Here is a 21,536-nt window from a genome sequence, read left to right as displayed (position 1 = left end):
TCATCCCACTGCTTGGAACATGTTCTCCAAAGTGCCGCCGAAGGATAACCCAGCAATAAACTCAGACAGTCCCTTCCTGGGAAAGGCCCACCAAATCCACCCCCATAGGTATGTACCCTCCATTTTCAGAGAGCCCAACCAGCTGTAACTCCTGTCACGTGTGACCTTTCACAATCTTCACGGTGGAGTTTTTTTTAGAAAATAAAGGAGCAGCCTGTCAGGCCCTGCTAGCGCTCTGCAGCTCGTTTGATTTATTATGCACTGGTCTGGCAGGTGGGCACAAACCAGCAGAGCAATATTTCCTCATTAGAGCCATCGCCAGCAAGTACACTCGACCTGCACTGCTCAGCAAGGAGAACGTCCTGTGTGTGTGCGTGCCGCAGGCAAAGCTGCACACAAGGTCACAAGTGCCACAAGCGGATTTCGGCTACCAACTTTTTCTGGCTTTCTGAGTCTACCTCTGCAATACAATTACAGGCCGAGTCCCTTAGTCCCCAGGAGGAGAATTAACCCTTCCCACCTCTGCAACAGCCTCTCACATTACAAACTGCTGAGCATAGCATCTGCTGGAGACAAGCCGAGCTAGGACACAGACAGTGCTCAGGAGGTGTCCCTCAGCAGATGCCTCATGCATAGCCCCTCTTTAACACCTCTATCGGAAGCAGAGTGTGTGTCCTGGTGAGATATTTAACAGCAGGCCAGCATCAGTGAATCAAGCTACTAGGGCCCTATAGAATCCTGTAAGGGGGGGAGGGGGCGCTAAGCTATCCATCTCACTCCTCCCCACTGCCCAAGATACTAACAATCCTAAGGCGCCTGTCCCTGCCCTGCTCTTAAGAGTCTTCCTCCAGGACCTCCTCTGCTCTAGCTCCTTTGTCGTCTGGGGCCCAAAGAGAGACTCCCTCCACCTTCAGGTCCTGGCTGGAGCTAACTGTGCCCACCTGTCAGGCCGGCAGAGGCCTGGTGTACACTTATAGATACTGCCAACACCTGTCAGTTAGGAGTGTGGTTACTCCTGACGGAGATCTTTGTGCTAGACATGGTTATAATGGCAGTAATCTACTTGCAAACCCTTGCTAGCATAGACAAGAGCTTAATATTTACCCTGCATCTTAACACAGGGTTTCAGCATCTTAATCGCGTGACTCGAAACCCCAGCCCTGCTTTCCTATGCAGGGTCCTACAGTCTGCTACCCCATTAGTCTTCCTCTTCAGATAGTCAAGGGCTCTTCTCAGTGACGGCTCTACATGCCTTAGACACCGAACTAGGACAACTCAACTAATGCCTCCAGAACGGGGAAGGAAGACAAATCTCCTGACCTGGCCATATGTGGGATGAAAGAAGTTAGTCCTCTCTGACAGACTCCGTGTGTGAGACTCAGAAAAGGCTTTAAAGTCGACTGGGTTATCGACAACACAGGGATGCCCAAGGGGCAGAAAACTCTGGACTCTAGCAGTCCCCGGTAACTTTAATACTCTCCAGCTCTCTGAAGAATGGACACAGACACGGCTGCGCAGAGTTCAAAAGCAGGATGTTGCTGCCTGTGGAAAGGCTTCTGAATGTTATGCAAGCACTGAGTTCCCTCCCACTCGAGTTCAGGAGGTTGGCACTAGGACAGGCTTCCTGGCATCTTGCAAAGAGGTCGCCGGATGCCACCAGGCCTCACAGGCCGAGCACGCTCGTGATGGATGGCGGCACTGCGGAGTGGGATGTTACAGCTCTATCTGCTGCACGTGAGTCGTCACTCACTGGCAACCCCACAAAGGAAAAACAACTATCCTCGATCCCAACTAAAACAAGCCTGATCGGGAGACGGGCAGGAAGGCCGACTCGTGCAGTGACAAGCCCATGCAGTATGAGGAGCTCTGCGGCAGCCCCAGCAGGGACGGAGAACTTTTCAGATTTAAAGCTAGGCTCCTAGGGCAGTCTTTATTCCTGAGTTCAGGGGAGATGCCCAAACTGTCCTAGGGTGAACGCTTCTTCCTGTTTCCCCTCTACACTTGCCCACCACGCCACAGGCACAAAGGGCTCCAATAGCAGAACCAAAGTGGGCTCTCCTGTTTGAGGTGGAGGGAGGGAGGAGTGGCAGTTATAGAGGGTTACAGACCGTGCTGGGGGCCTGGACACCCCGAAGTACAGCTCTTCAGGAGCTCACTGTGCACCAGGATGTAGGGTCTTTGTGGGTGGGGAGAGCTTGTGGCTACACCACCGTGCAGCTTGCCCAGACATTTGCCCCTGTATGGCAAGGGATGCTGCAGGTTTACCCTGTGGCTGGAGAGCCACGGTTGCCAGTCAAATGCCTGGGATGCTCAGCGGGGGGAGGGAGGGGGACGGGGGGGGGGACGGGGGACTCCTGACAGCCCGCCCACAGCTCCTATTAACTTCCCGGTACACCAACTGGCTACCTGAAACATACATAGTCTGTTAGGGATGTGCTGGCCCTTTAAATTCTCTCAAAGTTCTGTTCACAGCAGTTCCTCCATCACCCCCAGCCCCCCCGTGGCCTATCGCCCTCGACAGCTCTTAATTCTTACACTGAGCACAAAGTAACGGGTGAGATTCTCAGATTGCCGGGGCTGCAGCCAGTTGTGGATTTACAGGGGTTCGACACCCCAGCCTTTACAGTCTCTTTGGGAATACCCCATTATTCACTAGGCCCTCAGCGCAGCTTTTCACAGGGGCAAGCCACCTGGCAACACAATGTGGGCGTTCGGACTACAGTCCCATGTCTCTGCACAGAGTCCAAAGGAGTTCAGATTCCTGACAGAGCTGGTCCTTTTCGGGGGCAATGCGGCCAGTGTCTGCAAGGAGGCAGAACAGGCTTTACAGACCAAGGCAGCGTTTATCAGGCCGCTGCACTACAGCACAGGAGGGTCCAGGTTCGAATGGCAAACCCAAGCGTAAGTCATAGTTCACCATAACAGAGTCATCTCCCCCACTCTCACTGGGGCTCCTGGGTGTCATCAGCCTCTCAGTCACTCTCTGACCCTCAATGTGCAGCAGCAACAGACTCCTGGCCACGCTCTGTTCACACGGTCAGCTTCCTCGGCTCCCAGTCGCTGAAAGCTACTGGTCAGTCATTGGAACGTTTGTTGTCACTTCAGGACACACTATTCACCTGGGCTGATTCCTGTCAGTTCCTGATAACGTAACTGGCTCCAACCTAGACAGGCGTACATGATATTCACCTTCCCCATCCCGGAGAGAAATTAACCCCTTAACACTCAGTGGGTAGGGATACAAAGTGAGCGTGCAAACTGAGTCGCACACTGCTTATGAAGGTATTGCAAAAATTCCCATATTCTCCCATAAAGGCAACGCCATTATTTCTCTTACGTACGTCGCTATCAAGAAGAGGAGATCTGGGGAGCAGCATTCAGCTCTTTGCTTGATTATGCAGGCAGCAGCAAAGAAGATGCTTGTCCCATCCATAGATAGAACAGGCTCTGCCGCACTGACAGTGAGGCAAAATTGCTGTGTACCAGCAAATTAAGCAGATACAACTCATGAGACACATCGCAGGGAGATACATACAGTACTAAGGTGCCATTTATTTACAGTCTTTTTTAACCACAGCCCCCTTTAAATGTTCATCTGTCTCGCAGTACAACACCAAATAGCCACCTTTCCACTTTGTGTCTCTCTGAGCCGTCAAGCTGCTACCCTCCAACTGAGACTCAGATGCCATTTCTAATCTGCCACCAATATTCACTGAGATGCCCCTTGCTGATGGGAGAGGACAGCAAGAAGATGGGCTTCTGTGAAACTCAAATGAGCTCCTCTCACACTAATGAGGGAGGACTGACAGGCCTAGAGTGTCACGTGAAGACTCAAAATCTAAAGATGATGACGGATCTGCCACTACCATGTAGAGAGATCACATTTCTCTGCACAGCGTGGCAAAGTGGGTCTTAGAGATGCTCCACACCCTTCTGCTCACATATATGTCAGTTCATCTCTCTCATCCAAGGAGAGCTAGGACTGACCGTGCAGAGCAGGGTGGGAGAGAACCAGTTCAGACTGTCACGAATGCCACTGCACCATTCTGAAGGTCTGTCTACACTTAAATGGCTGCAGCGCCTCAGTGTAGACACTAACCACACCAACAGGAGGGGTTTTCCCGTCAGCACAGCTAATTCACCTCCCCAAGAGGTGGTAACTATGGAAGAATTCTTCCACTGGCCTAGCACTGTCTACACCAGGGGATGGGGTAGGTCAGGCTCAATACAGTTACGTCTTTCAGGGGTGTTGATTTTTCACCCCCCTGAGAGATGTAACAATGCTGAGGTAAGTTCCCAGTGTAAACCAGCCCTGACAAGCCTAAGAAAAGCATAGAGCTAAAAGCCAGAACATTATACATCACTTCAGGCATGGACATGAAAACTGCTGTTAGGCCTTGGATCCTACACTAATGTAGGCAGCTCATCCCCTCGTTCCCTTCACCCTGCCGTGTTGGGCAGGTTCACGTGGGGAGAGGGGAAAGGCAAGGAAGAAGGATGTCTGCCACACTCCTGAGGTGATTTCATGACTGAGGCACTCAGCACATCCTGTGAGTTAGGTATCCCCCAGCAACTCACGCACCATTAAATGCCTGATCCAGCCCAGCACAAAAAGAAAAGCCTGTGGGACGGAGAGCGGAGTACATGCCTGTAGGATTGGCAGGAGGAGCCAACAGAGAACTGGGGTGTAAATCAGTCACCAGGAGGATCAGGATCAAGTGTAAAGATTTGCAATTTCCTCTCAAACCACAGCAGCCCAATTACACAGTGAACTGGAACAATGTCCAAAGCAAAAGGAGAGAGGGGAAGACAGATAATACTACAAAACACCAAAGACCTGGCATTCCATCCCTACATCCCAGTAGGGCCTAGCTATGCTGCTGTGACCCACATGCACTAGGGGAGTCCTATAAGCCGTCTAAACTGTGATTTAACAGTGAAACGTTAAGCTAATGCATACGTTCTAAAGCCAAGTGTAGCCAAAGCAGTATGTTCTTTAACACATACTAAGGTGGCCAAGTGAAAGCCTAGACTTTCCCCTATGGAGCCTCGTCCCCACTAGAGTTTGAGAACGTGTTAGCTAACACCACATCTTTTATCTTGTTTCAAAAAATTGTAAAGAAACAGCCTTAAGGGCCCTGGTAAATTCACTCAGAGTCCAAAAGGCGCTGGAGGCCCCATACAGTGTTACCAAAGGAGAGTGACTTGTTCCATGCAGCCTGTGTTCTTGAACAATATGCCAAAGATGCACTGAGCCTGTTTCCTGCATCCTGTCATCTCAGTGAAAACAGACACTCTGATCTCCCGGCTTCTCTCACACACTGATTTGCCATCATGTTCCTTGAAATGCAGGATTGGGACTGACTCCTGGATGGGGTCACAGCTCCTACTGCAGGCAAAAGGGCAGGTCTACATCTAGGTCATGTGAAGGTGACAGCTGAGTGCTCAAACCTACATACAGAAAGCAACTGCACTGTCTGTGAAGTTTTCTTCATTTCTGCCTACTTGCTGAGACGTGCTTGTGCATCTGTAAACTGAGTGGCCGGTCTGCAATAGCTGAAACGCTCACTGTTTGCTACAATGCCTAGCACCTCCAGGGAACCAGTAAACATAAGGCTGCAGATACGGTAAACTTTGGGAGCTAGAAATGGGAAGTGTGACAGGGCATTCAACATGACTTGTCTAAATGACCCAGCAATCCCAGTAGTAGAGCTTATAAAACTCACTTTAGCCTCTTGGCTTGTTCCTGAAGAAGCTCACAATACAGACAGCAAGAAGACCAAACAACTGCGTAACTGTAGCCAGATTCTGCAATCTACATGCCCTCCAGGGAACATAGTTACACTGCTTATACTTTACATTAACTCCTCTCATTATCTCTGGCCCTCAGTTCAATTCCATGCAATTCAAACTGAACTCAAATGCCAGACTAATACAAATCCCCATTTAAGCTATCAAAATCTGTGGACACTGCTTCACTTCTAGTTCAGTCCACCTTGTCCTTTCAAGGGTGGAATGACTTAACCATAGCATAATTAGCATGTAATTTGTAAGTCATTATAGTGCAAAGTATCTGGTGAGAACAGTTTATTGAATAAACCTGCTGAGCATAATTTTCTGTGGAACTAAAAAAAAAATTAAACCGTCTTTTGCCTTTTTCTTCCCTTTTCAGAGCCCGCTGCGGTTACCGCTGCCTATAATGATATCTCCTTCTAGACGGAGCTAAGAGCCCAGGGGGTTCTGCACCTTTTCCTACAGAAGGGATTAAAGAGCTTGAGAGAGAACAAGACACTTCCCTCACAAGCCAAGACTTCGATATTTTCTAGGCTTTATTTGCTAGAGACTCGTCCGAAAAGCACTAAGACATACTGGTGCTGGAAAAGGAAGTCCCCGGCTTCACATGGCTGTTAGGGCAAAGGCTGCTAACTCATCGCCTGATCACTTCCAACCCCGCAGAAAGTGCATAGCTCCGCCATACTGACATGAAGCCAACTCTCATACTGGGCCAAATTCTGCTCCACTAAGTCAGCCTCTCAAGCTCCCTGCATAACGTGGCTTTCATCCATCTACGGAAGGAGTAGATCGAAGTCTCACTCATCCCAGCCCAGGCAGTAATGAACCTGTTGGGGGACATGGACCTGTAGATCCAGATTCTCTGGGAACAGGGCCCTTCATTGCAGGAGATTAATTAGGAGCATGAATGAAGCTCTGCCTAGGAAGTTACCTAGAAGGCGAAGGCCAAGAGGGCTAAGCCTCTCTAAGCATGGAATCTTAGCAAAACCTGAGGGCAGCTCCCCTCACGCCCATCACCTCGGTGAAGGCCTCGGGCACTATGTTGACCCTGAGTGGCAGAGCACAGTACTGAAGGGCCAAGCACCAATGTTAGACGATTTGATGATTGGTGTACAGTAGGTATGTGCAGGTAGGTGTCCTGTGGGTATCAGCGTTAGGGGAGTCTCTGCTCTCTTTGCCTACTTCTACAAGAGTAAGCTCCCTGAGCCACTTCAGAGCCGAATGGGGCCTCCAAAACAAAGCAAGCAGACACCTCCAAACCTTTCCCAGTTACCACTTCTGCAGTTTTTAGTGTCCAATGCACTTGCTTTTTTCTAGGCATCCAGAGGGGAGAACTTATTTCTGGGAACCAGAAGGAGAGCAGAAACTTATTCCATAACCCCTGTGAATAACCACTAATGCGTGCTGTGCTGTGGTGACTGACCCCCTGCCTCCCTGGAAAGTGGGCGGGACACAACAGGGCCATGAACTCAGAAACTGTCTCTACTCCCCTCTGATGGGGGCATTTGATGGCAGAACCATCTTGAAATGACCAACTGAAGGAAGATGCATCTCTAACCTCTATCTACTGTCCCTCAGCACCTGGTCCAGAATGGGAGGCAACTTTACACATAACTGGAAGTTTCCAATAGAGGGGTGGAGTCACAGTGCCCTTCGTGGGTTACTGCACGGCATGCCATACTTTTTGCCAAAATCCGCAGCCACTTTGAGCTGTCTTGTGAAGGAAAATGGCTGGACAGGACTTTCTGGGAGGGGCTGCCGGGCTTCTGCTACTCAGTTATGGCCTTGGCAGCACAGAGAATGCACAGAGATTTAATATTACAGTAGCATCTACAGATCCCAGCCAGGATTGGGACCCATTGTGCTAGGACCCGTAGGACAAACTTATTAATGTAATAGATTCCATACAGCGTAAGGCCAGAAGGGACCATTAGATCATTTAGTCTGATCTGTGTAATACAGGCCAGTCAGTTTCACCCAGACCCCCTACGCTGAGCCCAATGACTTCAGTTAGACTAACGCATTGCAGTCCGCAAAAGACTAAACTTGTGTCCACAGACAGAGAACAGGAGGGACCGAGGTGCCACCAAGGCCTGAGGTCCCTACACTGGCAGGGAATTGTTTAGGTGAGATGTCCACAGGAACCTAACAGACGAACCACACTCACCGCTGCAAAGGAACCCAGTGTCCCAGCCAGCGTGACCAGGGCAGGAGGGGAGAAGATTCCTTTCCCACCTCAAATCTGGTGACCAGTTTGAGCTCAAGCAGGTGAGCAAGACACACAAGCCAGGCATCAAAGAAAGGATTCTCTGTATACCTCAGAGAACTGGTCCATGCTGTCCTAAGCCCCATCTCCAACTTTGGCCAATCTTTGATGCTTCTGAAGAAAGTGAAAAAAACCCAGAATGCATCAAGGCAATCGTGCATATGGGGGTGGATTCTGTCCTGAGCCCCAGTATGAGATTTGGTTATAGTCATGGTCTTAACGCAGAGCTGCAAGGCTTACGAGAGCATGTTCAGGACAATGCAGGCATTCCTGTTCTCCCCATGGCCCATGAAGCACAGGGATAACCAGGAGGATTCATAGAGTCACAAAATCCCAGGCCGAAGGGACCACCATGACCACCCAGCCTGACCCCCTGCACACATACGCCATAAAACTTTCCCTAGAAGTTTACAGTATAAAATGTTGGAAAGATCTCTCACCTTGGGGACCTGGCCGCTGCCCAGAGGAGCTTACAATACAGCTTTCAGACCAACTGTTTTAGCATTAATGTGAGTGCTGCAGTTAGGACCCCTCCTGAGCCTCTTCCCTGGTGCCCACCATGGTGGAGCAAAAAAGGACATTGCTTCCAATGGGACCTGCCTCTATGAGGGAAAGAGGAAATTGGAGCTGCTGAGAGCATGCAGAGGGTGCTAAAAATCTGTTAGTTACTTAGAACATCAGAACGGCCAGACTGGGTCAGACCAAAGGTCCATCTAGCCCAGTATCCTGTCTTCTGACAGTGGACAGTGCCAGGTGCCCCAGAGGGAATGAACAGAACAGGGAATCATCAAGTGATCCATCCCCCTTCTATGGCCCCCATCACCACAGGATCTGAGCAAGTCACAATCTTTAATGGATTTAACTTCACAGCACCCCTGGGAGGCAGGACAGAGCTATTCTCCCCATTACACAGAGGAGACCAGAAGCCCAGAGAGATTGAACAACTTGCCCGGGGACACACATGATGTGTGTGGCAGAGCAAAATTTGGACCCTGATATCCCACAGCCCAGACTAGCGCGCTAACCACTGGACCATCCCTCATCTGGTCACCGATTGGCTCTGCTGCTGCCTGCCAGCCTTGAAGAGGTGCAAACCGGCGCCCCTGGATGCAGACACATACCTTCCACACAGGGAGGATCTGCAGCATAACTTAAGACCTGTAAAGGCCTTGGCGATGCTCAGATGGAAGGTGCTGCAGAAGGTCGAAGGACATGGGGGACATTTCTGCTCTCTCCCAAACATCTCTAGAGCTAGGAGAGGCAGGGTAAGAGGGAGCTATTTATTCGAGCCATTCCAAACGATGGGCAGCTGGCATAGGGGAGTGGTGAGAACACTGCAGGGAGGGTGCTGCCTTTCTAGCTGCACTTCGCTAATGGAGGATCTGAGCTGCAAGGGGGTCCCCTTTTCCCTTGCCCCTAAAACAGGTAAGTCAGGCAGCAAAGAGAGCTGGGCACAGCACAAGTGGAACAGATCTATCACAAATGTGCTGAGCTCGGTGAATGCACAGGGCTTCCTAATGCCACTCATCTCTAAGTAGGAGAGGCCCAGAGCTGGAACAGCAGGGAGTGGGGCAAACCTCAAAGGTGAAATATTTCTACCTTTGGCAGGGTCAATTCAGCCCCTCATCGTTACCATATAAATGAAGCGAGTCCTGCGCAGTTTAACTACAGGTGCTGTCTGCTCTCCATGGACGCTGAGGAACCCTGGCACTGTCTGTAAGGGAAAGGTCCCCACCCAAGTATCCTGGGCCCCAAGTTCCCCTCTCCCTTCATACCACGCGCTGGCTGGCGGCTGCCCGAGGGCTAAAGGGATTCTGCAGGCGTCATATTCATTAAATGCTTTGAGATCCTTTTGGATGAAAGATGCTCTATAAATAGCAAACGGAGCTAGTGAGGGGAGGGAGGAGGAAGAGGGCTCTAAGCAGCAGCTGCCCCCACTCTGCTAGGGGCCAGACAGTGCCCTTAGCCCTGCTCTTCGAGCTCTGAACCCCACCCACCAACACTGAAATGTACAGAATCAATCATTTCTGGCTGCGTTTGAACAGGAGCAATGGAGAGGGCAGGGAAGGAAGGGAAAACGCTGTTTTGCTGCAGGCCACTGTTCATTTGTGAAGCTGCAGCTGTCCATATGGAGCCTGAATGCTGGCAGTGGATGTGACTCAATTCATCACTCACCCCTGTGCCTTTTTGAGCAGCCACGAAGCTGCTGAGCTCGAATGCCCTCAGAATGTTTGCCAGTGCCCAGTGAACTGGCCTTGGCATTGAGGAGACAGATGTTTGTCAGAGACTGGTGGGGGGTTTGCAGCCTGCCTCACGCAGAGTCAGCTCATGTGCTGGGGAGAGCCACAGCCATGATTACTCTCCCTCAGTGCTAATCAGTTTCACACCCTCTTCAGTGCTGATACCGATAATCTTGTGGGAAGTGGGCCAAACTCACTAACAGCTCCGCAAGCTGCTTCCTGACTCCAACAGCTCGTCCTCTCTTTCAGAAAAGTCTGTTTCAGCTTCAGTTCCAAGAAAATACTACATGGTACCAAAGCTCATGTCATTTAGAACGATCCACTGTAGGTATTTGGCGCAAACACCAGTCTTTGGCTACAGCCCCATCTAATCTGGATAGAAGCTCCCTCACAGCTGATCAAGACTCTAAAGAGGCAGGAAGGAGGCCTTGAATATTACCATGTAATTGTCACACTGCATGTCACTAACTCCCCCCCATCTGCCAGCCCCAGTAACATTTCAGACTAGTAAAAGTGAATGCAAAGGAATCACTGTACAGTGTGTGTGTAGACATATATACACACGCACACACACACACACACATAAATAAACCCAAATACGTTAATCCAAAACACTTTACACCTAGCCCCTGTGCATGGTGGAAGCACAGCCAACCTAGTTACACGTGTGTTGAAATGCGGCTGTTGCTACCAGGTCCTGCTATCAGCTTCCCTAGCCAGCGAGGACAAGGATTTTCACCAGAGAACTCTGCTAGACAACTATGCTGCAGAGTGACCAACCGAACCCAGTAGGCTGAAGCATGATTTTACAATATGGTTCTAACCTTGTTTCTCAGACAAAAATACCGTCCCCCCCCTGCTCAATGCAGTCATGCTAGCAGTAGCTTGCTAGCAGTAGCTGTGTGAGAACCATGAGGAAGCCTGTCTGGAGAAGGCTAATGAGGCAGGACAGAGAAGTGCTGCGTTACAGAGCTGGAAGCGAATGAAAAACAACAGTGGAGCTGTAGTTGAGCAGGAAAAGGTGACTGCCATTTGAACAGTGTTGTGACAGGCAGACAGTTAGAAGTTAGAGGGTAAGAGGAAGGAAGGGAAGGCCGGGCACGTTTTAGAGACAGGGCTAATCTAAAGCAGATATGGAACTTTTAAAAATACGGTAAAAACCAAAGCAAGTGAGTCCAGGGACAGAGCTTGTGGTAAATGAAGACCCCCCGTGGGAAACCACGGCGAGAGAGGTCGCAAAGCGGAAGTCTCAGCACAGAAACGAAGGCTCAGTGCACAGCACTGGCTTGGTTGAGCTAGGAATTCGTTGCAGATGTAGTCCCAGAAAGCCCAGCAGGCAGAACGCACCGAGCTCTCTCATTACCTGCACAGTACAAGAGCTCGAGTCTGTGGGAGTGACACAAAGCAGCCCATGAGGCACCAGCACAGGTGCCTGTCCTTTGAGTGGTGAATTGTGTTGCCAGAGCTCGGGGATTCACTGTGCTCTGGCTGGAATTCACCAATTTGGCTGCTGAGCATCTATAGACAGGAACAGCTGCTTCTTACACAGAGATTCACGTCTTCCTTGCCCAACAGCAGCGTGCCAGTCAACCCATGTGTACAGCCTTGTCCCAAAGGATACCCACCCCTGCCAGAAGAAACTCCTCTGCAGGCAAGCAGGCATTCAGCTGTCTGCAAGAGGGTGGGTAGAAGGCAGCCAAGTCAAAAACATGCCATGTGCAGGACATTAAAAAAATCCCTCCCTGGCTGAGGGCTCAGAGGAGTTAGAGACACGGGCTGGCAACACAAGGAAGAGATACATACATGCTTTTCTCCTTCGATCTTCTTGTCAGCCACCTGCATTGCATCCAAGTATTTGAAATGCAGTTCCATCAGCCTATCAACCTGTGAGGGCAGGAGAGACACAGACCTAAGCGAGAGAAAGGCCCACTCCACTCAGTATTCAGCCCTTCCTACTCCACTGTTCGGCCTCCCAGAAATCCCACAAAGCAGCTTGCAGCTCTGCCACTCCCAGGAGAGACACGGGAAGGAGTGAGAGTGGGAAGGGGCCAATGCTGGACAGGTGAGTGCTTTGGATTGAAATGCCTGTGATCTCTACACCTTATCACAACGGGATCCAATCAGCTCCCACTAGAAGGTGGGCAACCAGGCCATGAGCTCAGCCCAATCCTCTGATCTGTGGCCCTCCACTTTCCCCAGATCCCTACATGCAGCTGCATAGATGGCAGGTATAATAGGCCAGGGAAGACACAGCCATGGGATGCCAGGTTGTGGGTTTTTACTTATTATTATGTGCTATGCAGGTTCCAGGGCAGCTGAGGAGGTAGTATCTGCTATTCAGCTTCCCGAGTTCATCAGTCATCTCCCTGGACTCGAGAGAGATGACTGATGAAGCCTGGGAAGCTGGGTAGCAGACACCGGCTGCTCAGCCACCCTGGAACCTGCATAGCGCATATCAAAAGCTCAGCGTTCTGCCGCTGGGTGGCTGGGAGGTCTCGGGAAGGGAGGCACGCTGCCTTTCCCATTCTCGGCTCAGGCCAGCCCGGGGCTCAGGTGGGCTGGTTGGCGTAGCTGGGACTGTTTGGGCCAGCGCGACTGGGGCTGGCCCTGGGCTCCTCCGGCAGTGGAGGGGTGGGGGAGGGCCTGGGGCTTCTCTGGCTGTGGGAGGGTTGGGGTGGAGGGCTCAGGGCCACAGCCACGGCGGGGGGAGGGCGCGTAGGGCCTCAATGCGGAAGGGGCGGGGCTGGGGGCTAGCCTCCCCAAAGGGGGGGTCCACCCGCCGCCCATGTGTGGCCGTCTGTCCAGCCAGGCTGCGACCACTCAGACCGCCGTTACACATTAGAGGCTAAGGCTGCCCTCTCTGTCGTACTGGATTAAGCAATTAAACAAGGCCTTTCAATACGAGAGACTTTCCGGAGTTGGGAGAACCAGTTATGGGGAAGGCATGTGAACAGCATGTTGAGGGTTTATGGGTGTGTTCTGCACAGAGGGACCACGATAATCCTTAAGGGCGGGGTGGGCTGTGCACCAAGGCAGTACTGGGAATTCTCAGATGCTTGGTGGGGATTCTTGCTCACATGCTCAGGCTCACACCGATGACCGTTTTCAGAATCAGAAGGAATCTTTCCCCAGATTAGACTGACAAGGACCTTGGTTGTGTTGGGCGTGGGTCACTTGCTGGGATCAGCTGGGTATATCTTGCTGGGCCTTGGACATTCGTGCACCTTCCTGTTGTCCCCCTGGGGCACACAACAGTTTGGTCTCCTGAGGCCTGGAATGCTTTAGTCTAATCAAGGTTACTGGGATCAATACAGGGGGAACTGGGTGGGTTTTAGTGGCTGTGGAATGCAGGAAATCAGACCAGATGACCTGATGGTTTGAAAAAGCTGCTTCTTTGCAGATGGCTACCTTGGCTATCCATCAGCTGGTGGTACTTCAGGGACAATTCCATGCCCAAATGCCACTCCTGCTAAGGATGAAGCACGCCATGGAAGGGGCGAGGGATACAAGTGCAGAACGTAAGAGCACTAGCCCATGTACTGGCCAGCAGCTAGCACAAGTAACTAGCATATTCCCAAGTCTCACTGCTACTGGTAGGGTTTGTTTTTTTTCCACCCCTGGAGATACAGCAACTTAGACCCATTTTTCAAGCTGGCCCACGGCCACTGAAACGCTGGCACCATGCCAGTTCTAACCATCTTCCCCTGCCCTCTACTCCAACAGCGGGAGCACAGTTGGACATCCAGCGCACTTACCTTCTCGCTGTCGTTCTCCGTGAATTTATTCAGCAGCCGCGTTCTCTGCTGCCCTCTCAGATTCCGCAGCAGGGAGGCCAGGATGGAACAGACATGCTCTGGTGGTGAAGAGAGAGAGAGTTGCACACAGGTCAGGAATATCAGATCATTTCCTCTCTGGGACAAGGCGTAAAAGAGGCACACCTTCAGTTCCAGCTGCAGGGGTTTCCTGTCCATCACATGGGTGATCTGGCGTGTGGTTATAAAAGAGTGGGGAAGCTGTTGCAAGAATGGGTCTCTAGGTGTCTCGTCTCTTCTCCCAGCTAGCTGAAAGCTGGAAAAACCTCTAAGCTTGTATCAAATTTTGTGTTACTTTGGGTACGTCTTCACTACCCGCTGTATCGGCGGGTAGCAATCGATTTATCCGGGATCGATATATTGCGTCTCATTAAGGCGCAATATATCGATCACCGAACGCGCTCACCGTCGACTACGGAACTCCACCAGAACGAGCGGCGCTAGCGCAGTCGACGGGGGAGCCGCGGCCGTCGATCCCGCGCTGTGTGGACCCCAGGTAATTCGATCCAAGATACTTCGACTTCAGCTACGCTATTCACGTAGCTGAAGTTGCGTATCTTGGATCGATCCCCCTCCCCCAGTGTAGACCAGCTCTTTGAACCTGTTTTGGAATCTTCTTGCTGTTAATTGCAGCCCTGAAAAAAAGGGACATTATAAAATACAGCCCAAACCTAGTTCCGTTTAACTCCTCTGGCTGAGGTCGCTCTCAGCGGCTTTCACCCTCCTTCCGGCACTTCCCATCCTAGCTAACTGGATGGCGTTGCTGCTTCTTTCACGGCTAACAGCCATACTGGACCCAACCCAGGCTCCATTCACTGTCAGCTCAGTGACCCTTACGTTACCAAGCAGGGAGCAGTTGTTAGAACAGCGTAGCTCAAGGAAGGTAAAAGAACGCCAGAATACAGCTCCTACAGAGATTTAATTGGCATTAGCTAGAGCAAAACCTTCAAACAAACCTCTTATTTACAGAAAATCCTGTGTTCGGAATACAAATTCAGCACAACACACAAGGAAATAATGAACAAATAAATCTGCTCTACAGCCTTCTAGATTCTATTTAGGGGTCAAAATTTTCACAGCCCAACCCTGGAACAGAATAAAATATGAACTGTGCAAAAACACAAGAGGCAACCCAAGTTCATGTTCAACCCCACTAAATTTCAGAGTCTGAAGGGCAACTGAACTAAGTGCCTCAAATTTGTCCTGATTCTTTTCTTGTGTGTGGCAGGTTACAGCTTCAAGGTGTTCTCTTTATGAATAGCTACGCCGATGTCCCACAACAAGATGCTGTTCTCCAAAGCCACAGGAAGAACAGGGTTTTCAGTGAGGGGAGAGAGCATGGCTAGCATCACATCATTTCCTTCAGAAGCTCTTCCCTGTCAAACGTTACAGCAGAATCTCCTCTCCAGATCCTTGCTAACAAGACATGGCAGCAGTCTCACTCCCAGGGTCTGATTCTGCAAAGCACTGGGCGCCTTCCATGGGAGTTCAGGTCACAGCATCTCACGGGAAGGGAAAGCTCTGTTCTAGGCCTCTTTGCTTTTAGGGTGTGTTGTGGCTCTCTAATGCTGGTTTTCAAGGCTTCCCAGGAGCTACATTAAGTAGAAAAAGAAGACTCCCTGCTGGCCTTAGAAGGAACACCCATACGCAGCCCCAACCTCGCTCGAGGCAGAATCTGGTCTCACACAGGGCCTGGTTTTCAGCCTGACCTTAACTGGACTTCCCTCTTTGTGCCCACAGTTTACTTCATGTGGGTGTCTAACTACTTGGTATGTACCTGCCTGAAAGACAGGTTGTGCTTGCATATGTCCCGGGGGCTGGACTAGATGACCTCTAGAGGTCCCTTCCAGTCCTACAATTCTGTGATAGAATCTAGGTTTTTAAATGTATTCCAAATAAAATGTGAATTAAACGTCTCCATTCCTTTCTAGCCAAATTCTCCAATTGTAACGCTTTCCTCGGCTCCTCTATCTTGCCCATCCTTCATTTTGCCCATTAAGACATTGACAATGGCAGACTGTGTGCTGACAGAGCCTGGATTCACATTTATTTTGGGGCACAAAGGTGGGTGGAAGAGGAGAGACAGAGATTCATGGGAGGCTGTGAAAACAATAGCAGTGAGGTATACACTGCATTGACTTACATGCCCTGCATCACCCCACTAAAGGCATGGTCACTGCAGGGGGTGCAAATCATTTGCAGAGTTTGTGCCAATGTCAGGTATGGGGCAGTGCACCAAAGGGCAACATTTAAATAAGGGCAGATAAAAGCAAGCACAAAGCCACAGAGAAAATGACAGCCTTCACCTTCTCTCCCTCACTGAATCATTTGTTATCGCTTCCTGCCTTCCAGTATGCATTAAGTACAGACCTCAGGTTTCATACATTTCAATGTATTCTGAACTAGAACTTCTCAATGATGTCTTTGCTTTAATCCTGCTGATTAAGATTGATGAGAAATAGTGGCCGTAAAAATCTCCTCCACTGCCTCACTGACGGGAGGGGGGAGAGGGGTGTCAAGGTTTGTTATTTTCACAGAAGAAAATGCAATATACAGAGAAGAGGGATCATCTTCTCATTGCCATCAAACCAGATTAACATGCATTTCCACAATTCTGCCTAGCCTGCAGCCAAGAGAAGCCTCGCTCAATTGCGCTGGTGTACAAAGAACAAACGACATTTATCTGTTTGCATGGCACTTTCAAATAAACTGACAGCTCATCTTTTCATTAAAAGGCTGTAGTCACCTAAGTAATCAGTGTGCCATGCCCCAGTTTGGGGTCTGCCCCTTTGCACCACAGGTTATCTGCGTGCCACAGAAGGGCAGCAAAACCACCACAAAAAACTAGCTACACACAGTTTCATTTGCTACTAATAAATGTAGCTTTCTCAGGAACAGATTTCTGCTGGAGGTGGTGTCAGTTTTTCACGCACCAAGGAGATGGGGAGAGCTGCTGGCAGGAAGAGCAGAGGAGATAACAGGTTTATCTGGTGGCCGGCACCATTCAGCTGCTCTGTCATTTTGACAGGATAAAATGGAGGTGAAGGATGGCCATGGATACATCAGTGCAGCCTGTGTGAATGCAGGCTCACTGCAGAGAGGCTTTCAGGATAGCAAGAGGCAACTACACCACACACACACAATATCAAATGAGCTGTCCATGTAAAAAAAGGATGACAAAAAACCCCAAATGCTACTGAGCCCATTTGTCCTTAAAATGAGGAGGACGACGTTCAAAAAAGTTGTAAATGTCCTAGCAGCTGGCTTAGCAGAAAGCCAGTGTTTCCCATGTGCCAGAGTTCACCTGCTCTGTGTCGGAGAGAGGAGGCTATGAGGGGGCTGCCAGTGGAGTAAGAAGTTGCTTCACTCCCCGTTGTACTGGGGCAGCCTGATCTTTTCTAATATGAGGACCCCTCACCCCCCAATCCTGCTCCCATGCACCAGTCTCACTCTCTCCTGTGCATCACCCCCCTCTTTAGGATTTGCAGTCAGTAATTGAACACCGAGCCAATTCCTTCAGGAATACAGACGACGTGGGTTTGTCACTGATACGCCCTAGGGTCTGTCTATCTAGTTTCACAGATGTAGAGGCCAGAAGGGACTAGTATGATTTTTTGTCCAACCTCCTCCGCAGCACAGAGGACTTCACCCAGTGATTTCTGCATCAGGCCCCTTATTTCTGGATGAGCTAGAGTACGTCTTTTAGAGACACATCCAGTCTGGATTTAAAGCCTGTAAATGACAGACTCCACCACATCCCTTCATAGCTGGTCAATGGCTAGTTCCCTTCACATTTTTAACAGTGATTTCCAGTTTGAATTTTTCTACTTTCAATTTCCAGTCGCTGGACCTTGTTGCTTTTGTCTGCTAGATTTAAGAGCCCTCTGTTATAAGCCCTCTCTTGTGTAGGGTACTTACACACACGGACCAGGTCACCTGTTACCCTTCTCGTTGATAACCAAAATAAGCTGATCTCTTCAAGTCATAAGGCAGGTTTTCCAGACTTCCTGTCAATTCTTGCAGCTCTTCTCTGGGCTTTCCTTTTTTTAACATCGTATTCCAACAGGAGTGTAACCAACGTCCTGTACAACTGAATGTCACCCCCCTTCTCCTCCTCAGTATTCCTCTACTTAAACATCTACATACTAGCCACAGCAGCCCCCGCAAGCTCACAATCAGGTGGTTATGTATGAGGCCCCCTCAGACCTTTTCAGTCACTGAATTTATGGAGAACCACAAGGACACAGAGTCATCTTAAGAATGCTTCAGTGTTTATTCTTTGGCTACACCACCTATCCTGTCCACTTTCTATAGCTTCCTCTACAGACACATGGATGTGAAGTCCTATTTCATGATACAATGGCATGAACAAAAACTATGAGCCCAGCCATACAAACCCTTACTAGTGGGTGTAGTGCTTACTACTGGGAGCAGTCTCATTGACATTAATGGGACCATTTTTAATAGTGAGCACTATGCCAGGTAGCACTGGCAGGATCTGGCCTTCTCTATTTAATCTCTCTTCCCAAATGATGGTATAATTCTTCTCCAAGTCTAAAATATTTCTGAGCCAAAAGGAGGAGTCTCCACTTGCTTGGCCTATTTCCGATGAACATGTTCTAATGCGCCCTACTGCCCAATTAATACCAGTACCTATGGGCAGCACAGGAACACAGCTAATTGAACTGCCACAGACAATTCTTGGCTTATTTTAAACCGAAGCTGACATGAAGCTTGGCTGAATCCACTACTTAATTAAATCAAGATGCCTGCAGGAACAATGAGATGTACTAGCCCAAACACATCTGCATTTCTGGGCACCACAGGGCACATTCACAGCTTTCCAGGAACCTGCAGCACTGTACATCACACACACAGACACATGTAAATGGGTGCATTTTCTCACATTTGACTAGAAACTGCTGCTGCTTTGAGTCCATCAACAGAGGAACCTGCAGCTGATCAGCTTTGTCCTCATCCTACATCTACAAGCCATATTTCATCACTCCCTTGGTCACATATGGCCCTCAGATTACACCTAAGGCAGCTCAATCAACTCCATAAATACTGGCCCTGTTATGTGGAAACTTTGCAAAATCTGAATGGAAAATGTTGGTCTGGGGGAGGGAAACAAGAAGGTTAGAGGCCAAAGGTGCTACCTACCCTGATGCCCCACCCAGAACAATCACCTTGCAAGACAGGCCTAGATGCTTCTCTTTTGAAAAAATGTCAAACCCAGACCCACAAAAGCCTGGTCTGCACCAGGGAAAAAAGGTGTGTTCTTACCATTACTAGCCAACCCACGATAAACAACAGGCGGTAAAATCGGAATGAAGACAAGGCCTGTTAGTAGGCTGAGGTAAATAGCAGGCTCACTTCTACTGTTTCCTTTGACCTGCTAACACATCAAAACTACCCACCTTTTTTCCTAGTGTGGACGCAACCAATTCCCAAGAGTCTGCAAAGACATGCATGAGTGCAAAGCAGAGCTGGTCACCAAAAGCTTCTGCTTTGGACTCTAAGCCATACTCTATCCTAGCAGATAACGTGATCTTCTCCAGTGTATTGGGCCAGATGTGATTAAACCGTTAGACTCCCAACCAATGCTATGACTCGCCTTTGTTTCTGAGCAACGCACAAGGCCCTTAAGTCTTCCTCTGTTCTAGGTAGGTCACATATGGCACATGCTCCCCTACTGCACCAGAGATTCTTCTCAGTCCAATATCACTTTAGAACCTCACAGACCTCCCTACTCCTCCCTAGAGAAGATGGGCATGGAAGATTTAGGATGCAAGCAGTTCTTAAAATACCTAATTAGATCGATCTTGACTTCGGTAGTGGTGTGTTGGAATACAGATTAATCTAGTCCACGGCTGGCACTGGCAGCTGCAGCAGCAGGAGGTCCTGTCAAACCAAGCCATAACATTACACTCTCTGCCTTTAGTATTATTTCCCCCCCTTTTTAAATTTCATTATAACGGACATCTGGCTGGCAGGGCAGGGAGCTCGCTCGCAGACAGAGCCATGCACAGACACAATCCAGTGGAATACTGATGCAGATTAAACGAGCATCATACCAAAGCCAGAGAGCTGTACATGTTGGGGGTATCAAAGCGGTGACAGCACCCACTTGGTGGAAAGGGGAGAAGAAAGGAAGGGGCAAGAGCCCACTTAGCACGAATTCTGATGAACCAGTGGAAGAAGTTTAAGAGAGTTTTAAATCATTTAAAATCAAAATTAGAAAGAGACCTACAGGATACGCTGTAGCTCAGCTGCCCTATTGGACTCAGCGCAAGAATGACTGTGTGGAATTCTAGGGCACACGTTATGCAGTCACACGGAGTAAGACTACTGACAAGAATGGTCCCCTCTAGTCTTAGCATTTATTCATTTATGTTAATACTTTGCACTTGTACAGAGCCCTCCAGCCATGATTCTGAAAATGGTACAAAGATGAATTACCCCTCGGAAGCCCAGGATGGAGGAGGGCATCACTCCCATTTTACTGATGGGTAAAGTGAGGTCAGAGCCACCTGTCCAGGGCACATGAAAGCCTGTAGCAAGACAGGATTAGAGCACCTCACTAGGCAAAGTTCCCTTCAAACCCGTAGCAATGTTATTTTCCAGTACAATCTCTTTATTACAAGAACATTAAACAAAGTTTAATCTTTAAAACTAATTAAACCCTATTTTAAAACACTAATTTAAAACATTAAAACTAAGACTCATTCACATAAGAGGATCCTGTTGTATTCTGAAAAGTTGGTGGTAAAATAATAAATTAGTGCAATAAATTTGTTTAAACAGATTGATTTCTTTAGTAGGCATTCGTTTTGGCAGACCACCGTGTGAAAAATATTTTCTGCTGGCTCACAGATGATGTTCAGTTAGAAGAACTAATCTCTATCAAGTCAGTTTTCTATTATATTTTACCCTTTTCATGCCTTGGGAATTTAGTCACATAGCAGATACTCATTTTAAAGGGTGTTGCTACATTTCAGTGCATGTTACCATAGATCAAGAGAGCATTTTTAGTAACAGAGCTATTCCTCTAAAGGAAAACTGAAAAGCTGTGTCACTCTCATTTGCTTCTTTGTGTACGTGTGGTGGGGCAGTCAGTCCTCCTGCGATGACCCTCTATCTGGAACAGAATTCCTGACCCTCCTTCACAATTTAAGACTCACTTTAGCATCTTCCTCTCCTTGGTTTATGATTCATAACCATCTTTCTAACAAAACAATCAAACCCTAATCTGAAATTCAGTTTGCTTCTGATCAATCAGTTCCCTGCAACCCTGTCTACAGATGCTAGCTGTAGGGAATGTCATACTTACACATATTACTTGCATTTAGCGGTACAGATTAACAGCCTGTGAAAGGCCATTACCAACCCACATTGTATTGTAAATCGTGCATGGTATTCAGT

At 49.1% G+C, this 21,536-nt stretch overlaps 1 protein-coding gene across 1 annotated transcript in view; it reads right to left on the bottom strand.

The window, feature by feature from the left end:
- The window catches only part of CTNNBL1 (catenin beta like 1), a 75,851-nt gene that overhangs the window by 6,676 nt on the left and 47,639 nt on the right, over window positions 1-21,536 (bottom strand). Inside the window, exons 12-13 of the mRNA XM_029911778.1 lie at window positions 14,055-14,152; window positions 12,103-12,183 (exon numbers count right to left, since the gene is read on the bottom strand). Of these exons, the coding sequence (XP_029767638.1) occupies window positions 12,103-12,183; window positions 14,055-14,152 (179 nt within the window). The remainder of the gene's footprint in view (window positions 1-12,102; window positions 12,184-14,054; window positions 14,153-21,536) is intronic.

This window comes from Terrapene carolina, unplaced genomic scaffold, assembly GCF_002925995.2.
Source record: "Terrapene carolina triunguis isolate 2854851 unplaced genomic scaffold, T_m_triunguis-2.0 Scaffold130, whole genome shotgun sequence".
Lineage (NCBI taxonomy): Eukaryota > Metazoa > Chordata > Testudines > Emydidae > Terrapene > Terrapene triunguis.
This window is presented reverse-complemented; position numbering and strand designations above follow the sequence as displayed.